The sequence below is a fragment of the Larus michahellis genome, chromosome 14, assembly GCF_964199755.1.
Source record: "Larus michahellis chromosome 14, bLarMic1.1, whole genome shotgun sequence".
In the NCBI taxonomy this organism is placed as follows: domain Eukaryota; kingdom Metazoa; phylum Chordata; class Aves; order Charadriiformes; family Laridae; genus Larus; species Larus michahellis.
This window is the reverse complement of record NC_133909.1, coordinates 6,824,209-6,844,447: the sequence shown is the minus strand read 5'-3', so window position 1 is coordinate 6,844,447 and position 20,239 is coordinate 6,824,209. Positions and strand designations below refer to the sequence as shown.

Genomic DNA, 20,239 nt, shown 5'->3' with positions numbered 1-20,239 from the left:
TGTAGTCCAGCAGCTGATTTTCAGGTGCACACCTGAGTCTGAAGGTGGGTGTGATGGTCACTGTAAGCTGTGGGAGAACCTTTGTGGGTTCACCTGTCCCTCTCAGAGCTGGCTTGTACTTCTCTACAGTCCCAGCTATAAAGGGAAGCAACAGGCTGGGAAGGAGTGTGCACTACTGCCTCAAATGCAAATCTTTAATCACTGAGGCCTTCAGAAAGTGCAAAGAGAATTCCATTTCCCATCCAGGCAGTTCATGAAGATAATTTCAGTTTGTAAGTTCTGAAAGTTCAGAACCTTAAAGGCGGGAGTGTCTGTATTAATAAGCCTGCGTGACATTAAGGAAGAGGTAGAATCTCTGCTCCCTGCAAGGGAGGCCACTGGTTCAGTTGGCTTGTTTCCACGTGTACACTCTTGATAGTCAGCTGACGTGCTCCTCCTTCTCATACTGGCTCTCCCTGTAATCTTTCTCCCTTAGGATAAAATTCAAAAACTATATGAGAGGAAGATAAAAGAGGGCATGGATATGAACTACATCATTCAGAGGAAAAAGGAGTTCCGCAACCCCAGGTGAGCCATCATCTTTGCCTTTGTGACCAAAGCACCACAGAGCAAATTCCAAGAATTTTCCGCTTTGTTGGAGTTGTAGTAGAAACAGGATCCTGATCAAGAAGTACTACTGCTTACAAAAATGAGAAAGACATAATTTGCTTGTAATTGAAACAGTAAAACTCTTCTCTGTGTTCTGTGAGGCAACAACTAGAGTTGGTGTGGCAGTTAGATTTTTAAATGTACAGGCTTTGGATGAAGCATTTTAGAAGACGCGTCTGTTCTGGGAACTGGGAGATGAATTTGGGGGAAGTGGAAAATGCAGTTAATGGCATGGCACATCCATCAGAGCTAGCGTAGCTTCCTAGGTTCTGATTTTACTCTTGCCATGTAAAGAGGTGACGGCCTCTTTCTACTAACAAATCTGAAATGCTTCTGTTTACTTACTTACTGTTCCGAACTCTTGTCTTTCCTTTGCAGCATCTATGAAAAGCTAATCCAGTTTTGTTCAATTGATGAACTTGGTACAAATTATCCAAAGGTGAGGTGCGATACTTCTGACTGGTGAGGGAGTGGGTAAAAAATAATATAGGGGTGTAAACTTTCCTGAGCCTTTTCTTGAGCCTGCTTGTTTAGGCGTCCTTTAAGGGAACTTCTGTCTCATCCTCTGCATTGAAGATGTGTACCATCTTTATGTGGTACTGAGCCTCAGTGCCTCCAACTTTGCTATAATGATTCTGAACAAAAACTGCTGAGGTGTGTAAGTATACGTGAAACTCCTTGGGGGGAATAGAAGCTGAGCAGCAGAAAAACGCATGTCTTATCCCAGCATCCTTCTGGATTCAAAGCTGTTTCTTCATTCACAACAGAACGTGGTCTGATAAAAGAAGGTCTGATGTGATCTTTGTGTCATTGGGATACAAGAAGAAATGAGTCATGAATTTCACCAGTGAACAGAAATACATAAAACAGTTTTGAACTGGATTTTGTGTATATGTGGAAATAGCCCTAATCTGATGGTTTTTTTTTTTTTTCTTTAGGACATGTTTGATCCTCATGGCTGGTCAGAGGATTCATATTATGAGGCACTAGGTAATTCCAGGAAGTCTTCTTTTGTCCTAACTTAGCTCTTTGTATTTTGTAGTTAATTAACTGCACTAGAGTCTTCCCTTCTTTTATAAATGAGAAGTCATCACATGCTGCTCTTTAACGGCTTCATTCTGGTGCCTGAATGTTATTGATGCTTCATCAGTCTGGAAAGCCTTTTCATTTAAATTGGTTCTTCAGTGTTTTCAGCTCTTAAATGATTAATTTGGTGAAGTAATGCTGTGATGATTAAAGAGCAGTAGTTAGTTTCATGGCAGTTCAGTTTTCTATACACAATTTGATGTTTTTGATTGTTTATGATGGGAAGTGTGTGAGTGAGAGAGAACTATGGATTTTTACTGTTCCTAGAGCTTCTTGTAACTCCTGATCTTTCTCAGCTAAAGCCCAGAAGATTGAAATGGACAAATTGGAGAAAGCCAAGAAGGAACGCACGAAGGTAGCTATTCAAAACCAAAAGAGACGGAGATGCAAGGGTTTTGTTTGTTTCCCTGATGGATTTCATTTTGTTGCTTTGCTGTTTCTTACGAACTGTGCTCTTCGCTAACGCTGGATGTTTTGCCCTGGTTCTGTCCTCTCTTCTTTGCATCTTTTTCCAAGCTGCACAGATCAAGTTGTTTGTCCTTCCTTATGGGTCCGTTTCACCATGTTGTTTATTCCACTGGATTTCCTTTTGATTTGTCAGTATTTTAAAACCAGAGCTCTTAACACAATATTCAGTAAGCCAGATACAGGCAAGATAATGCATAAAGAACAGCTTTTTTTCTTAGTCTGTGCCACTTTGCCTGGTGGCATAGCCTAGTTGTAGCTCAGTTTCCTCACCATATCTCACTGGGAGACAATATCTGCTTTCCGTTCTCTTTGATATTGCTTTCTTGCATATAATTTGCAGAAACATTGGGCCTATTTTAACTTAAACTGGGCTTGTCACAAAATGTACGTTCTTACGTACCTCCCAAAAAGAACACAGACAGGCTCTGGAAGATTTTGTTCCTGTCCCTTAGTGGTGTTGCCTGTAAGAGAGTGGCTGGCATTAGAGAACTGTCTAATGTTAGAGATTGACATCTAACCTTGCAGAAGGCTCCTGCCATATTCAGTACGTGGAGGTTTGGGGTTTTTTTTTCTTTCAAGTACATGCTGTGTCTTGCTATTTGTCTTGGGTTTTGCACAGTAACCCAGGTATCTGATTACGTCCTTGCCCATATCTGCAGTTTTGAAAATATGAGACTGCATGCTGTTGTAGCTCTTGTTGCTAGGTTTCCTCCTATGATGCAGTCGCAGTAAATCGTGCAGGTAGGGACTTGTCTTGCATGTGTCTTAAAGGAAAAAAAAACAGGAACTTTTCTAACTGTAAAAATGCATTCTTTAATGATCAGGATCTATCCTTTCTGGGCTATATCAAATTCCAGTGCTTATATCAGTTAACAAACACATTTTTATTGTATCTGGCTTAGGAGCTGGGTTGCAGGAATCCTTAATGATCATGACTTCAATACGCTTTGGCCTGAGGTCTACATCTTTCTTCCTGCGTGACAGTCAGCTCGGAGGCCAATGTTTTACATTATATTAAAACTGTTCTTAAAAACATAGAGAAGTGACGGGGGTTAAAAAAAACCCCAGTGTATATTATCATTTCATGTTTGTCTTCTCCCCTTTCTCCTGTGTGTCTCTGCCTTCCCAGATTGAATTCGTGACTGGCACTAAAAAGGGTACAACAACAAGTGCCGCTTCTACAACAACCACAACAGCCAGTACCACTGTGGGAGGTAAAGAACAGTTGTGACTCTACCTATTAAGCTGTAGTAATGCTGGGATTAGCGCTTCCTGGAAACAGTAAAGGCTCCCTATTGACTCTGTGCATGAGGTGTATATAGTGTTCCTTCCCGGAGTTCACAGACTAGGTTTTCTCTAGTCCCTATATCCCATGGCTGCCTTGCAATGAAAGCTCAGGAGACAGGTTGGATAGTGAAAGGATTTATTAGCAGGTGAAGATACCTGCTGATGTTTATGGTTGTAGGGTGTTCTTGGGGCTGATACATCTCAAGAGATTTGTAAAGACTGAAAATCGCTCTCCTGCCTGCAGCCTGCCTTTTAAACTGGGAGGAAGGGAGAAAAAACACTGGAGGCTGCGGAGTGTGTCCTGTGCCTGTACCTGAGCGACTGCGATACGTGTGCTCTGTTAAAATTAAGTGTGCTTTGGGGCAGGGAGTGAACCTGTCTCCCATTTGGCTAGAGTTCAGGTGTAGAGTTTTCCTTTGACTCTTGAGATACATAGTTGTCTTTCTTCCTCAACATTTACTGCCAGCGTATGCTGAAATTAATATGAGGGAAAGTTGTCTAGTTAAGCAGCGGTATATTAAGCGTTGACAAGACAGGGTGTTACAAAGGGATTGGGGACCTTTAACATAACGCTAATCCTCATTTGCTTTGTCTAATCAAATTCACAGATGCCCAGAAGAGGAAGAGCAAGTGGGACTCGGCCATCCCTGTAACAACGATAGCTCAGCCCACCATCCTCACCACTACTGCAACGCTGCCAGGTGTTGTCACAGTGACAACCAGCGCAAGTGGATCCAAAACTACAGTCATATCAGCTGTTGGCACCATTGTGAAAAAGGCAAAGCAGTGACTGGTGTGCTGGGCCTGGATTTTCGGACTTAGTTGTCATTGAAGCCATTGTTCTTGGAAGGGAGGGGTAGCTTTCGCCTTTGGTAAAAGATGACAAGATTCTTTGAAACAGACCACAGTTCCCTTTTGAAAGAATGGGGGCAGGAGCAGGCACGCCAGCTGTGTGCCCACAGGAATGGACCTCTGCCGAAAATGCCTCTGTCTTTTCTTGCTGTGGGAAGAACCAGCCTGCGTGTGTTGTGCTGGAGGAAGATGGTATCTGGAGTCAGCTTGTAAAAGTTAGCTTATTAAATTACTGCGTTAGGGTTTTACCCTACTTGCAAGTCTGGTTTAGGGGAAAAACAACAACAAAAGAAAGGCAAGTAAGTGAAGGAATATCAGTATTACCCTTTTGTATTGCAGGTCACGCTCAGAGGCTGCTAGCAGCTTGTGGCATGTACCTCCCTCACTTAGGCTAACTTAGTTCCAAGGGAATTAAAGCAGAGACAGTTGGTCAGTGTCCGTCTTCAAATGTGTAGCAGAGACTTGAAGCGATCTACATCTATGAATGTAGAACTCACTCTCTGTTACAGTACTGACATCTGTACCTGTGTGCATATCCGTGTAGACCTTCGTGACCACGTGTTTCCACTCTTGAGGAAACTGTGTTGAAATAGTCATGTTACCATCTTGCAGGGGTGGAGATTTCTATGCAGAACCCGTAAGCTGTAGAGGTTTGATTTGTGAACTCGTTTGCGAAGACCTGTCCAGAAAACTCTTCCGTTGCCATGGAATGAGATTGGAGAGCAGAGGAGAGTGTCTGATCTTAATTGTGGTATTATCCATCTTTGTTCTAGGTAGTGCTGTACTGTGAAATGCACACATGGCAGTTATTGCTTGCTCCACTGTTGTGAAAAAGTATTTTCAGTTGAAAATTTTATTGTATAAATCTTCTTACTTGTGTAGCAAAAAATTATTATAAAAATGGAAAAGTCTTTAAAAAAAAGCCCTGGTGTCATTGATGTGTCTGCATTTCTCATCTTGGTGAGGGAGAATCGGTAGCCATTTGTTGTGCCATTTGTTACAGATACCTTTAGGTCAGTGCATAATAATTCCGTGGGAGTGGCATGAAGGGGGTTTTTTTTCACATTACGGGTGTTTTTTTTACAGACGCGGGGCAGGGGGGCAGTGAGAAGGCATGAAACTGATTTCGACTGGAAATACTTCTGTTGTAGAGGATGTTCTGAAATAGTTGGTAATTCAGCTGGTTTTAATGCTTTTTTTTTTTTTTCCAAACTTATTCCTGCATCCTGAACTTCTTCAGAAGTTACTGTCTAGTACCAGCAGCTGGGTCTTTCATAAAACCTTCATCTATAGAGGCCAGTCTCCTAAAAAGGAGCTCAACGGCAAATTGTTCATTGTTTTGGGGCAGGTGGGATAAATAACTTGAATGGTTCCGTTTGCAGAGAAACAAACACTAACCTGGACTTTTTTCTTCTTTACAGTGGTCACTCCAGGTTATTTAAATGGTCTTTAATTCTGAGATCATGATTTTTCAGATTCAGTAATTTTTCTGTTTCCCACTGTTTTAAGTTAAATTCCTACCTGGAACCTGTGTGTGTTCATGCATAAGCAGTGATAGGAGAGAAGGCTGCTAGATCAACAAAAGTGTCAGTTTCTTAAAATTCAGTGTTGCTTTTTCAGAGTTTTTCTACATACCTGATGTCGCTCCTGATCCAGGCTTTACATTTATGGAGGCCTAAAGAAGAAATAAGATGTTGGCTTCCTGCTTTCAAATAATTGTAAAATGTGTTAAACACATCTTGGCAGTCATTTTTGCTTCTAAAAAAAATAATTACGTATTCTAGGAATGTTTATGGAGGAGAAACCAGGATGAGACTGTAGCATGGGAGACTGGGGAGATGGTGGGATTGCTCTTTTCTTAAAGCAGTGGAATATTGAAGGGCGTGAAAATAGCAAGATGGAAACATTTCTCCTGTTGAAGTGCTCTGCGCTGGGCTGCTGCCTTCGTTCCTGCAAGCCTTAGCTCCATCCTCATCCCGAGGAAGATGGTAACAGCTCCCTTGGCTGAGGGTATCTTCTGCTTTGGGACTGTTACGTGCTCTGCAGAGGGTGACACGTTTCACATCAACTATTCAAGGTGTTTATTTCCTTGCCCTGAGGATCAGAGTTCATAGACCAGGGTGCCCCTTGTAGTGGGAAATACAAGCCATTGGGTAGCTTTGCAGCTCCCTAAGGTGACTTTCCAGTCTAGAATATCTTCTGCAATTCCAGCCTGTTTAAAACTTGTATAAAGATCTCTTTTGAAGTCCTGCTGAACAACATGTGGATGAAGGTACAACAGCAAAACTGCTGCAGAGGGGGCACCAGCTGCTGCCCTTTCTCTCAGACTATAGCTTGGTGACAGGCTTTGGGCACCAGAAGGATCACCGCAATCCTCTGCTCCTGTGAATAGGGCTGGGAGGTGTGTCTGGGCTTCTAGCACAACATTCCTCTGATGAGTGTCCTTAATGTGTGTGCTGGAGCTGAGTGAGGTTAAATACCTCACCGAGATGGGTGCCAGTACACAGAAATGCAGCCTTGTGCCAGAGGTACCAGCTGGTCTTGGGCATCGCCTCCCCTGTCCTGTCCGAAACTGAAACTGGGGGGAAGCACAAAGTGGGAGAGTCTGATGAGACTACGTTAATTTAACCAATCTCACCAGTCAACCCTAAATATTAATGTAAATTATAATGCAAAAGATTTCGTGCCTTTTTGTGTCCTTGTAACGTTGGATCAGCAGTAGTCCAAAAAAACCAAAACCAAACCCCTTGCAGCTGTGTGTCTCTTTCAGACCGATCCCACCACTGTGATGAGAAACTCCTTCCTGACTCTTTAGTAATTTGGGAAGACTGTCTTCCATGGAAGTGAAATGCTGAATCTGACAGATAATGCAATAAAAGTAATTCCTGATCCTAACCGGGAACAACTCTGCGGGATGGATTTGCTTGATTACAGGGAAATATTATTTATACACCTCGTTAAGCGTGTCAGCGCTTGTCTCTGTGTGTGCCCCGCCGTATCGGGGGAGAGGAGTAGCAAAGGAAAAGTATGTGTGTGAATATTTTTTTTTTTTTTTTTTTTTGAAAGCTGCTACCAGATTGGAGCTGAACATACACCGGAGAAATAGGTTTGGAAGAAGAGAAAAAGGATTTGATTAAAAACAATAAATAAAATAAAGTGCCGTGTGAAGCTGGGCTCCAGGCTGCTGCTTGGCACCTCACACGGGGCCACGGCTGAAGTTCTTGGGGATGAATCATTTAACTCCAGGAGCCACTGAACATATTGTTTAAATGCAAGTATCTTATTCATATCACACATCCTGGCACCCCACCCCTTCCTCTTCCATGCGCCCTCTTCCTCCTTGTTCTGCAATATCCATAGTCCTTCCAAACCTCTGGATTTCTCTGCAGAATTAACGACCAGAGCCAAGAAACGCTGCTCGTTCAGCTCCTGCCGTGCTGCGCAGGCGGGGAGTGACAATGCCCGGCAACTCTGGAGCAACGGGAAAATGCTGCTGAGCCGGGCTTGATGCTGCTGCATAGAGGGATAAGGAGAAAACTTCCTAAAACTGGCGCTGCTGAAGCGTGCCGAGCAGGGGTGGCCCTGAGGCCACGGAGCAGCAGATTTCAAACCCCTGCAGTAACAGGCTTCTGCAAGAGACTTGGCTGAGCTGGGCTTTGCTCCGGCAGCAAAATCCTGAGCTCTCATGACTGTTTGCTGTCCGCAGCGGAGAAAGCAACTTGAAACATGCATTATTTTATTTTATTTTATTTTAATTATTTTTTTTCTCTTGCCTTTCCGAAAAGTGGGGGGAAAAAAAAAAAGTAGTGGAGATGCCAACCATTGTATAACGAACTCGCAGGCAGTACAATAGCTCGCCGCTCTTGTTTATCTTGCGTGTTGCTATCGGAAGTAATAGACAGATACACAGGTTGGAAACTACAGTTCTAGGAAAAAGCCTCTTTCCTACCTCCGAGAACCTGATCCTGCAGGCTGGCGGCTGCCCTTGGCTGTGGTCAGGCAGCGCACCAGGGAAAGCTGGAGGGGCTGCTGGTGCGCAAGGGGGGAAAAGATCCTTTCCTGGCCCACGAAACCGCGGCCTGAAGCCCTCAAACTGGAGGTTTGACTAGCTGGCTTGTTAGAAATCTGTACGGCTGGGATCGTTCTAGGGGCTGTGTGACCTGCTGTGTTTTAAATAGCCCCCCAAGAGCTGCGAGCTGTGTCCGAGCTGCACTAATGCAAACTCCCAGCTTATGTGGCTGAAAGGTTCTTTATGCTGCTGCGATAGCGATTGCTCAGGCTGCACGTCTGACCCCTAAAAGCTGTAGATACTCATTCTTACCTCTCCTCCCTAGGGGAGACTAAACGTACCCGGGAGAGTAAAACCAGTCTGTTTTCATTGTTCCTTAGACTGAGGATTACAGAATGCTCCTTGAAAGCCTTGAGGCTTCTCTCTGCTCACCACCTTTGCAAGCGCGACTGTCTCCTAGCTCAAGTAGGTCTGTCTTAGCTGAAACTCCACGTTCAAGGGTGTCTCTGGCGGGCCGGGCTGCTCGGAGGAGGGAGGAGAGCTGCCGCAATGAAGTCATCCTTGGCAGCGCTGGCTCTGCTCTCGCCCTCCCTTCTGAAGTCTCTTCTCCCACCTCCATGCCCTGAGGTGTTGATTTTCTTTCCCATTTGCTTGTTGTGATTTGGAGACCTCTCCTCCTTTGATGCTGTTGTGGGAAGGGATTTTGTGTGCTCGGGATTTGCTTTTATTTTGCGTCTGGCTGGGTGCTGCCTGACCGAGAGAGCAGGTGGGGAGGGGCAGCGCTTGCCAGCCCCACCTCAAACCGTAAAATGTGAGCACCTGAAGCTATGTTTTGGTTGGATTGCTGCTCTGCTGCCTGTTTTATGAGAGTTATTTACTGAGACTTTAAAAAAAAAAAAAAAAATTAAAGAAAAAGTCTTCCCTGCCAAGGCTTTGGGCCATGCCAAGGTTTTGCCGCTGAGAGGGGCGGCTGGAGCCACGTGGAGGTGATGCTTCAGCCGGCGTCCGGCCAGCCAACACCTGCGTGAGCTCCTGTCCAGCTCTCCTCCATCGCAGGGGAGAAGCAGCTGTAGCTTTCTGTGAAGCCCCTCAAACAGACGGTCTCTGCCAACGTGCCCAGAGAATTACCAAAGGGTATGGGCTGCTCGTTCTCTTAAATGTGTGAACCCAGGAAAGCCCAGAGTTGTGACGGAATCACAGAGCAGTAGGGGTTGGAAGGGACCTTTGGAGATTGTCTGGTCCAACCCCCTGCCGGAGCTGGTTCACGTCCAGAGAGAGAGAGATGCTTTTCAGCAGGGCTCTCTAAGGCTGCCTAAGGTTAAAATAAATCAACTGCTGTTAAAGTGCAAGACCCACAAAGGGGCTGTGAGGTTCCCCCAAAGTCTCCTCTTCCTTCTGGTGAGCCTTTACACCAGCGTATTTGTGCGTCTCTTACAGAGCAGCTTTCCACCTCCGAGCCGCGCCATGCGCTGCCGTTCCTCTGACTGTTTATATTCAACTTCCTTCCTTTTGTTCTAAGCGAGAACCATGGACACCGATGACTTCCAATATTTAGTCTTTGTTTATTTGAAACTTGTCTTTGGCTGGGGCTGGGCTCCTGCTTTCGGTTGCCAATAAACAGCAAAGCACCAGGATTTCACAAGAAAAGGTTTTGCCTTTTCACGTAGAAGGCGTCTGTCTGTCTGTCCTCTACCATGTTTGTACGGTCCGGCGTTAGGAAGAAAACAAGCCTGCCTTTTGGTGCGGCGAGAGAAGGTGAAGTTGCTGGTATTTTTAACCTCTCTCCTCTTTGTGTAACCTCTTGGAGTGCCTGGAAACCATGACAAAAGGTGACCGTCCACCTTCTCTCCGGGTTTCTGTTGGCTGGCTCCTCGGGAGGCTCTCGCCCACGCCATCGAGTGTCTTGTCTGGGCCCAGCCAGCACAAACTGGGAGGAAAGGTGGGCTATCTTCCTAAATCTTTCAAACATAACATCAGCGTGCTTTCAGCCCTTTGGCAGCTGGGTAAAGATGCTAATGTAACCCTGGTAGGTCTTGTTTTCCCTGGATGGATGTTAGCACTGTCGTAGGCTGAAGTTTTATCCTGGATCCTTTACAAAATTTTCCCTCTTGTGTTGTTCTGGTGGCCCGCTGACCTCTCGCTGCCGGTCCATCCTGGGGGCAAATGGGCATCGGGGGCATTCAGCAAAGAAATGAGATTTTTCTTTTAGGTACGTGTTTATGACACGGAACATCCATTGCAAAACAGCAGACGCGCGTAGCCAATGCTATCTTAGGGGAAAGGCTGAGGAAGAGAAAATGTGAGGATTTCATCCTGCACTTTTAATTACCTGGGTAATTATATCAAACATAATTTTGTGCAGTAAATTACGTGCACATTAATGTACATTAATAGTACATTATTAAGCATTCCTTAAATTTACGCCAGATAGCAGGATATCGCTAATACAGGGTACAGTGCGGCTACGGGATCAAGTATTTATTTTTCTTTTAGCAGCCTGTGTTGTTACAGAATTCAAAAAGAGAATAAATGTGCTCCAGCAGCAGCCTCTTGGCTGTAGCCGCTCAGCAGAGACCTGGAAAAAGCCCCAGCGCTGTCTCTGGGCACGCTGCAGTGGCAGGACAGAAAGAAGAAAGGTTTTGTACAAGCTGGCGTGGCATTAAAAAAAAGAAGAAAGGAATTAACCCTAAAACCACTTGTAATTATCAGTAATTGGCACTGGGGCTGGTAGTCTCAGCAGAGAGCGCAATGATTTAGCGTCAGCTATAAAAATGACTTGTTTTGACTCCTGGGGCAAAAGTTTTTAGGCCACGTTGCCACAGCAGAAAATCGCTGGTTTATAAACGTGAGGTCCACCGCCTGTGCGGCTGGGAGCTTTGGTGGAGCCGTCTGCAGCGAAATCTGCCGAGCCTTCCTCTCCCAAGTCCCCATCCTCAGTTTAAAACAGCTGATTTGTGTGGCAAAAGCCTGGTCCAGCAGGCGGAGGACGAGGTACCGAACCACAGCAAAAACTCAAGCTCACTGGGTATTCTTCTTCTCCGGGGGAATAGCTTGGAGAAGTTGCCTGAAAGGCAGCTCATAAAAAACCAAAATTTTTTAAAGACAAGATTAAGTGAAAACTTGTTAAACTCTTATGACTGTTTACTGTGAATTTATAATTCCTCTCTGCTCTGGTGCCTTAAAGTTTGGTGGTAGGGTTGTCTTGATGTGAGAAAAGCACCTTTTATCAGCCCTGCAACCGTCTCCTGAAATGCAGCCCGGCTACAAGCCTCTGGGATAACCCATGCTCCGTTTGCCTGGAGATCTGTTAGGGGCTGGGGGGATACTTCCCAAGGAAAGGTGCAAAACGAACACCTTGGTCTCTTCTGGCAGCACCCGCGGTGAGTAACCCGGCTCCTCCTCGCAGCTGGAGGTGCTGGTCCTGGCCCTTGCTCCTCCAGGCTGCTGGGACGAAGGGGAGGGAGGTGGTGTCAGGCGGCCCTGGGGCTGTCAGAGCGTCTGTAGGTGAGACCAGAGACGCTTGACAGGAGGCAACATAAGCATCCTCCACCTTGTGTGGAGAGAGGAGGACATCCAGAAACCATGGACACCAAAGGCTGTGATGGAAGCTGCCTGCTCCCAAGCTTTTCTGGTTGGCTCCAGGCCTCCTGTTGGGGAACCATCATTTTTTTTAATTTTTTAATTTTTTTTTTTAGTATGATATTCCTTGCTCGTATGGTAAATTGCCTTTTGTAACTCCAGCACCTGGCAACGTTGGTTACCCCAGCGCCAAGGGAGGAGAGCTGTGGCAGGCTGGGGTGGTGCCGGTGGGTGGAGCAGACGCACCTGCCAGCATCGGCACGTGCTCCCCTCTGGCCCTGGGAGCTGAAGCCCAGCTTTCCTCCACCCGCAACGTCCTACAGCATCTGCTGCCTCTGCAGGTGCCTCTGCCTTCAGCCCCCCAACGGTAACCATCTGCTCTTGGCCAGCAGCCGCTGCCGTAGCTCGAGCATCGGAGCCTCGTGTCCCAGCTCCCGTGCTGCGGGAAATGTCCGTTGTGGTTAAAAAAACCCCGAAAAACACAGCCCCTTAATTTCCAGAATTTTTGTTTAAATATAGGAAATAGCATCTCCAAAAGTTCCAGGGTAATGAGATTGCCAAGTCAAATGTTCAGAAACTAGGAAATACCAGACTCCAGCTGCCCGGGCCACCTTCAGCTGCGCCCCTGCCTGTTTCCCGTCTGCTGCAGTTTGTAATGGCACGAGCACATCCTCCTTTTTCCTGGGGCTTAATTCATTTGCTCGTATTTACTCGAGCTTCCTATTTCTTGTAGTGAAAGGAGTCCAGCCCCTTACTTTCATTTTAATCAATGCTTGGTCGCCATCGTTAGGGAGTCAATCAGCAGCCACCGTGATGCTGTATTAATGATAAAGAGACCAAAACCGCCCTGCTCGTATTTTTACTTTCCAAACAAGGCCGGAAATATGTGACTTTTTCTCCTGGCTGTTGCTATTGTTTGTGTTGAAGCTGGGGGGATGCAGTTTTCCTGGTGAGGATTTTTTGGGGAGCTAAAACGCAGCCTCTGCCATCGCGTCTGCTCCGGTGCGTGTACTCTGCACAGCGAGAGGTGCGACTGGGTCTGAGCTGTGATAAACCACAGACTCTAAAGCAAAAAGGTGCTGTGGGACAAAAACAACAACAACAAAAAAATAACCTCGCCAGGATTCTAAACCCTCCTCTGCTGTTTGTTTGACTGGGGAAGGGGTTTTGGATCCAGCCCAGCGGAAGGGCTGGCTGCAGTGGTGGGATTGCTGCTCCTCGGACCGTGGTGGGCTGCGTCAGGAGCAGGTGGACGGGTCTACGGTTACGGTGCTACGAGGGGTTGCGTTTCCCCGGGAGCCGCATCTGTCGCAGGTGAGGACTGGGCTGTCGTGCTCGTGCCCTGGATAAGGCGGGATGGGGATCCGTCCTCTTTGTGAGGCAGGTACCGTGGCTGGGGGTGGTGGTTGCGGAAGGACCTTACCTGGTATTTCAGCTGGGAGCTCCCTGGGGGCTGGGGTAACACCCCTGCTGGTGCCCGAGGGAGATTTGGAGGAGAAACCCTCAGCGACGGGATGAAGCTGAGCAGCCGACGCTGACCATCGCCCGCAGCCCCCCGCCATGCACCCTCCGTGTGGCGGGACACCTTCCCGCCGCCCTCTCCACGGGGGGACACCTTCCCGCCGCCCTCTCTAAGGGGGGACACCGTCCCGCCACCCGCTCAGCCCTTTCCCTGTGGGACGGTTCTTGTGCAGAGGGAGGGTGCTGGGCGTCCGTGCGGGCTGTGCCTGCCCCGTCCAGGTGTGCGGAGGGAGGAATGCCAACGCCTGAGTCACGGGCACCCCCGCCTCCCTCCCCGGCTGGGATAAAGCTCGTCCTCACCTGGGATCCGATCTCATTTATCACGGCTCCCACCTTTCCTTGCCGCCAGTCCCCCGGGAGGGAGAGGGGGCAGCTCCGGGCTGGTGAGGGGAGTGAGAACAAAGTCGATATTTGACTGGAGGGGACAGAAATCAGCGGGGAGGTATGTGGGAGCGCGGGCTGCCTGCCCTCCCCGCCGGACTGGAAGTTGACGTTTAACCGGAAAGAGAAAAGGGACAAAATATAGAGAGAAGGGAGGGAAAAAAAAAAAAAAAAGAAAAGGAAAAAAAAAGAAAGAAAGAAAAGGCTAAGGCTGGAAATCAAGTCGCAGCAGCGAAGCAGCGCGTTCCCCCTCTGCCTTCGGAAGAATCTCTTGGCTTGGTGTGTGGGTGCCTGTTATTCGGGCTGCAGCAGAGGATTTGGACACTGAGTCAGATCCAGCGCTAATGAGGTTTGTGGAATTAATTCATCTGCGCTCTTTAGCGTCCAGCTTGCTTTAATTTCGTTGTGTTGATTAACCAGGGGGGGTGGGGGTGGGCAGGTAGGCAGGGCACGGAGCTCAGGAGCTTGGCTCCCCGCCTGCTTCTGCCCCTTTTTCCTCTGGTTTTGGCAGTCGGATGCCGGCTCGTGCCTCTCGGACGGCCGGGAAGGGCAGCGCTGGTGACAGAGCGGGGCTCTGCAGAGCTGCGTGGGGCCATTTTCCTCTCCGAAGGTATTTGGGTGGGGGGCGGCGGGGTGGAGGTGGGGGTACAGCAGCACGTGAAGGCAGCGCAGAGCCCGTCGGGGACCGGTTGTTGCAGGTTTCAAAGGTTGCCCCTTCCGTCTGCCCTGCTTTCAGGGAAAACGGCGGTTGTGCCTCGGAGCTGGCGGCCCGGGGAAGATTTCACGGGTCAAACAGCCCGAGGTCGGCCGGGCCGTGGGTGGCTCCGGCTCGCTGAACCCGGGGGGGGGCTGTTTCACAGAATGGGTGGCTGCATGCAAACCCCCTGCGAGGGGGGAGTGAGGGGAGGGGGTGTCCCCGGAGGAAAAGGCCTTTGCTGGACTGCAGGCGTCGAGGTATTTGCAAGCTGGTGGATCTGAGATGGATGGGATACAGGGAAATAGATGGACTGCGGTGAGGGAGCTGACAGGGGTGGGCTGGAAGGGGAAAAAGGGGGACAAAGAAAATCGATTTCGTTCTTAGGTGGCGCTTTGATTTGCAGGTCAAGCTTTTGATAGTTTTCTGGAGGTCTGGCTTGCTAATTTTTCCAAGTTTTGGAGCACAGACCCCGGGATCTCTGTGCTGCCGCGTGTGCCGGGGAAGGAGTAGCTCGGGGAGGGAGTGAGGGAGTGGGACTCGTGGCCCTAATCCATGCACCCGCAGCTCTGCCCTGGGTGGGGAACTGAGCCTGCGTGAGCTGCCGTGGCTGTCGCTGTGCTGCTGGTGCCGGAGCAGGACTGATGTCCCCGGGGGAGGCACCCCCCTGCTTTTCTGCTTTGCCTCCATCGCTATCAGCTCTCCCTCGGGACCCCCGGCCCCGTGCTGGGGCTGATCATGGTGACCAGCGCAGCCTGCCCGTGTGGTTGTCCCTGGCACACATTGGCAAGCACATGGTCCTCTAGATGCCTCGCATCTACCAGGACGCGTCCTGCCCCATCGTGCATGGGTGTATGATGTGCCCCTTGTCAGGACGGGGGTCTGCAGCCACAGGAGGGGCGATGTCCGCTGCTGAGGGAGGAACGGCTGCGCCAGGAGCTTGAGCATCTCCCTGGCTTTCCCACTCCTGTGTCCCCAGCCTGCTCGGTGTCCCCTGCATGGCAGCTGGGACCAGGGTTCCACCATGGGCTTGTTGCTTGCCATTCCTTTTCTCCTTGGTTCCCCTCCCTCACCCGCCCCAGGGCGATGCCCGGCTTCAGCCTTGTCCTTCCCAGCATGGAGCTGCTGTGGTTGGGTCAGGACAGGGAGGGGACAGGGGGAAAGAGCTCTGCTGCTCCAGCCCTGTCCCCCGTGTCATTGCTCCAGCGGTTTCTTTGGAGCATCCCCTGTTCTGGGGGGATGAACTACCCAGCCCAGGCTTCTCCAAGCTCGGGGGGGTCCTGGGGTCTTTCTGGAGCAGGTTTGTTGGCTGTGCCGAGGTGCAGACAAAGGCTGGGGGAGAGGTTGGAGGCCAGGAGGAAATGCCGGAGCGGTGGTTTGGGATGGGGTAGGATGTTTATCTGCAGCCAGGAGCTGCTCTGCTGCGTTCCTTGTGTTTGCACAACTGAATGGCTGCTTTTCTTCTTGTTGTGGTTATCGTAATGAAAATCCAACCAAACCCCTGCAGGTTTTCTGAAGTGAAAGTGGTGTTTTCCTTCCAGAGGATGCTTTTGACATCAAGGGATGGTCACTCACATGTTTTTGCACAAATATTACGGGCTGCATTCCTGCGGCCGGCAGCGACAATGCTCTGGGCCACCAACGCCCTGTGAGCTGGCAGCTGCACAGCTAAATCCGTAGAGGTCGGTGGCTCACAGGGCAGCATGATGTTAATATTGAGGTTTACGCCCTTTTATCTCAGCACTTGAAAAGACATGACAGCAGTTTATGTATCTAAGGCCCAGGGTGTGTCCATTCATCCATCTGTTCGCTCTTTCTTGACTTCAGATTAAAGGAAGATGAATGAGGTCTGTGCTCTGAGGCTACCTTGGGAGATGGGTGCGAGAGCTGAGCAATCCAGTCCCCTGTATTCAGTCTTTCCCTAGTGACCTTTGCCATGATGGGAGATGAGATTTGCCGAGTGCTCAGGGGATTTTTTTCATTGTTTTTTTTCCCTTGACGGGCTCAAAGGACTTCCCCACCCTTTCATCTCACCTCTAATTGGCATCTCCCCACGTCTCGGTAGTGCTGGTGGCTGTGGTTGGCATGGCTCGCTGGGGCGGAGCAAGGCGGAGAGGGACTTTCCTGACTTCAAAACCCACCCGTCTGAGTGGCGAGGGACACAGCATTTGCCAGGAAGTGTCACAAGGACTTTTGCTGAAGGAGATCACGGGCATGTCCAGGGATGAGGATAACTGCTGGCCTCAGAGCCAGCGTTGGGGCTTGGCTGGGGGACCCCCCCAAGCCAAAGCTGTGAAGAACCTGAGCTGGGGATGGTGGGTGCTGCAGAGAGCTGTGCTCACGGGCTGCGGGAGGAAAATACAGAGATTCCCTTGGTCAACTGGTCCCTCTTACCTGTTGGAAAATCAGCCCATTGGTTACCAGGTCCTTAGGAACAGCAAAGCTTCCCTGGGTGTCCCCCAGCAGAGATGCTGCCCCCAGGTTTCCATATTTCTCATGTTTCAGCTATGGAGGTTTAATGACTGTGTGCCAAATCCCTCTGAGCACAGCTGACAAGATAACTGAGATACGAACATCTTATCACGTGTTACCTGTGTATCCAGCGACCACCATGGAGAACAAAGTGCGAACACTAAGGGAGGTGTCCTCACGGCGTTGATGCTGTGTTGGTCAGAGCCCTGTGCTCCGGCGATTTCTGCGAGTGCTCAGCTTTGCGCGTTCAATGTATTTGCATTGCTTCAGTGGCCGATGCAGGACACAGCGCGATACAACGCTGTTGATACTAGAACGGGTCTTCCCAGGGGTTTCCCTGGGCCCCAGGTCAGGTTGTTAGAAGCGAAGTCACCGAGTGACCGACTGCCTGCTGGTTGTCCCCCTGGGAACTCGGACATCTTCACTGCACACAACAACTATTCCCGTTTTCCTTCCCTGCTTCAGCTGGTTTTCACATTCTCTTTATTTATTCTAGAGTCAGGACTTGGAGAGCAAGAAGCTGTAAGACAATTCATTTGCATCTTATATTTCACACTTGCATCTCTCAGAAAGGAGATGCTGAGATGCTTTAATGATATCTTTACACCATATTTTTTGCCTCAACTGTCCCCACTTGCCCTGCTGGGGTGCTGGGGTCAGGACCACCCTCCAGCACAGCAGCCGCAGAGCTCGAGTTCCAGCTTTGTCTCTTGTGTTTACCACGTCCAAATGCCGACTTCTGGATGGCACTTACAGTTTTCTGACGGCCAGCTAATAAATCATGCGTGGGTGCAGGGACAATGGTTCACTCTGTCTAGGATTTGGCCTCTGGGTCCACGCGAGGGGTCCTGCTGCCCTGGAGAGGACAGAGGGGAGCTGCCGGGCTCTCAAGACCACGGATTCATTCAACAGCTCCAAACCTGGCATTTCCCAAGGCCTTGCCCTCTATTTATTATTGGTTCAACCATCCTGGAAACTCTTAGCGCGATAGGAAATAGCCGAAGGGAGGGGTCTGTTTTGTTTTTGGGGAGAGATGCAGACGGTCGCTTTGTTTTCCTCCCCTCTTTTTCCCTTAACCTGCCAGGAAAAGCAAGGTCTTGACCTAATCGGTGCTCACACGTGTGGATGACGCTGGGCTCCGGCTGCCTGCACCGGCCCCACTGTCCCGGGCACCCTGACGCCAGGGGACATGGGTGCTGTGGTGTGGCAGCTGCCCTGCCCTGGCATTTGCTGGGGACTTTGAGCCTTTGGCACATGCCCGAGCAGAAAATGAGCTGCTCTTGGTTCTGCTTTTGTGCCCTGCCCTGCCGAGATCAAAGATTGCCTCCAGGCATTGGCTTCCTCCGGGCGGGCAGGGCTGTCCCACCCTGGCAGGGCTGGATGGGCTCTGCCGAAGCCGCTCCCATCGTCTCCGGGACCGTTTCCGTCTCTCGGCTCTCTACAACGTAGCGATCCATGTGTTTCAGGAGGACGAGGATGGATGTGCTGCCACGGGCATGTGCCGCGCTGCTCCTCCTGTCCCTGCTCTGTGCCACCGGTCTCTGCCAAAGGAGCAAAGGTGAGTGCAGCCGCGGTAGGTCCGTCTGCGGTCTCCCCTTGGTGCTGCCCCATGGGGACTCTGCGTACCTCTCCTGGGCTCCAGAAACGCTGGTTCTCAAGTGGATAAGACATGTTCTGTGTCTTTCCTCCTGTTTTCTATCACCCTGGTATTTGGGACCCCTCTCTTGCTACCCCACTGCTGTTTTATAGCTGGCTTCTACTAACCACCCAGGCAGAACCTCCACCAACTCCCCCAGGAGTGGGATCAGCCTTTCTCATGCCCTCCCATGGCTCACTTGGTTTTCTCCATTCCTCATCCCCTGATCTTTCCTGGTAGATAACCGTTGTGTGCTGTCCCGGGCAAAGAGCTGCACCGAGTGCCTCCGAGTAGACAAGGACTGCTCCTTCTGCACTGATGAGGTGAGACCTTTCAGGGGAGCCTGGTGATGTGCTTCCCACCATGCTGATGGAGGGGTCACAGAATGGTTTAGATTGGAAGGGACCTTAAAGGTCACCCAGTGGCACCCCCTGCCCTGGGCAGGGACACCTCCCACCAGCCCAGGTTGCTCCAAGCCCCGTCCAGCCTGGCCTTGAACCCCTCCAGGGATGGGGCAGCCACAGCTTCTCTGGGCAACCTGGGCCAGGGGCTCACCACCCTCAGAGTAAAGAATTTCTTCCTGATATCTAATCTAAATCTCCCCTCTTTCACCCCTGGTTAAAACTGGGAGAGGGACCCAAGAGCAGGGTCAGCTTCTGGCTCCAGCTTCTCTCTGCAAAGAACTGGTCTGGATGGGAAGCGCCAAATCTTGTGTTTCCTTTGGTGCGGACAAATGGGGAGGAATGGGAGTCCAGGGCAAACTTGCAGGAATACAGGGGTTTATCAGAAAATTCCCATGTGCCAGATCTGAAACAGTGGGTGCAAGGGATGGAGGGAAAGTCTTATCCCAGACAACCCAGTAATTCACTGGTGGTTGTATTTCCCTGGTGCTGGGTGACATCGGCTCTTCTGTATGACACTCGCCCCCATCTCTCTGCCTGGCTCCTGCTCCCAAAGGCTCACTAATGGTCTCAGCAGAGGACCCTGACAAGAGGCTTTCCCCCTTTCACGGAGGATTTGCTGCTTTCTGTGGTTGTAATGATGTTCTCGCCCCTTTGGCAGAGCTTTGAAGAGCCTCGTTGCAACTTGCGGGAGAACTTGCTGCGGTCCGGCTGCGGGGAGACCAGCATCGTCTACACCAGGGGCAAGATGGAGACCCAGCAGGTGGGTGCTGGGGAGACAGCCCTTGCTCGGCTTCTCCTGAGGGGTCCCACCATTCGCAGTGTCCTTCATGTCCTTCATCCTCCTCCAGAGTCTTTAGCAGGAAAAATATGAAGTCCAGACCTCTGTTTATGTAGGGTCTACTCAAAAACAATGCACTGCCCTCACTAGCTGATGAACCTCTTGGCAACCAGCACTGATCGCTTAGGGCTGGGGTGGCTTTTCAGGCAAACAGATGTAAGCAAAATGCCAAGGTCTGGAGGAGGTGCCCAGCTGGGCACCTGTTGACATGGGGATGTTGCCCCAGTTCCCGGCTGTACGTGAGGGAAGGGAGCGTGATCATTCCTGCCTTTCCAATTCCCATATATCTCCCTGCTTCTTGCCTCCTCCTCATTGCATCTGCGTAGGAGATGGAGTCCATCCCCTTCATGTCACTCTTCCTTCA

The 20,239-nt window shown here is 49.8% G+C and overlaps 2 protein-coding genes across 6 annotated transcripts in view; both read left to right on the top strand.

Annotated features, from left to right (window-relative positions):
• The window catches only part of SAP30BP (SAP30 binding protein), a 30,509-nt gene extending 25,235 nt beyond the window's left edge, over positions 1-5,274 (top strand). For both annotated transcript variants that reach the window (XM_074607166.1, XM_074607167.1), the window contains 6 exons: positions 476-567; positions 1,027-1,087; positions 1,587-1,638; positions 2,031-2,089; positions 3,332-3,416; positions 4,098-5,274. In XM_074607166.1, coding sequence (XP_074463267.1) covers positions 476-567; positions 1,027-1,087; positions 1,587-1,638; positions 2,031-2,089; positions 3,332-3,416; positions 4,098-4,279 — 531 coding nt within the window. In that variant the 3' untranslated portion in view covers positions 4,280-5,274. The remainder of the gene's footprint in view (positions 1-475; positions 568-1,026; positions 1,088-1,586; positions 1,639-2,030; positions 2,090-3,331; positions 3,417-4,097) is intronic.
• A 7,857-nt stretch (positions 5,275-13,131) lies between these two features.
• Positions 13,132-20,239, top strand: part of ITGB4 (integrin subunit beta 4) — a 31,068-nt gene continuing 23,960 nt past the window's right edge. For 2 of the 4 annotated variants that reach the window (XM_074607601.1, XM_074607598.1), the window contains exons 1-4: positions 14,346-14,441; positions 18,464-18,555; positions 18,874-18,956; positions 19,696-19,797. In XM_074607601.1, the coding sequence (XP_074463702.1) occupies positions 14,347-14,441; positions 18,464-18,555; positions 18,874-18,956; positions 19,696-19,797 (372 nt within the window). In that variant the 5' untranslated portion in view covers position 14,346. Of the gene's footprint in view, positions 13,244-13,642; positions 14,181-14,345; positions 14,442-18,463; positions 18,556-18,873; positions 18,957-19,695; positions 19,798-20,239 lie in introns of those variants that run through there. The other 2 variants (XM_074607600.1, XM_074607599.1) reach the window with 2 other exon arrangements.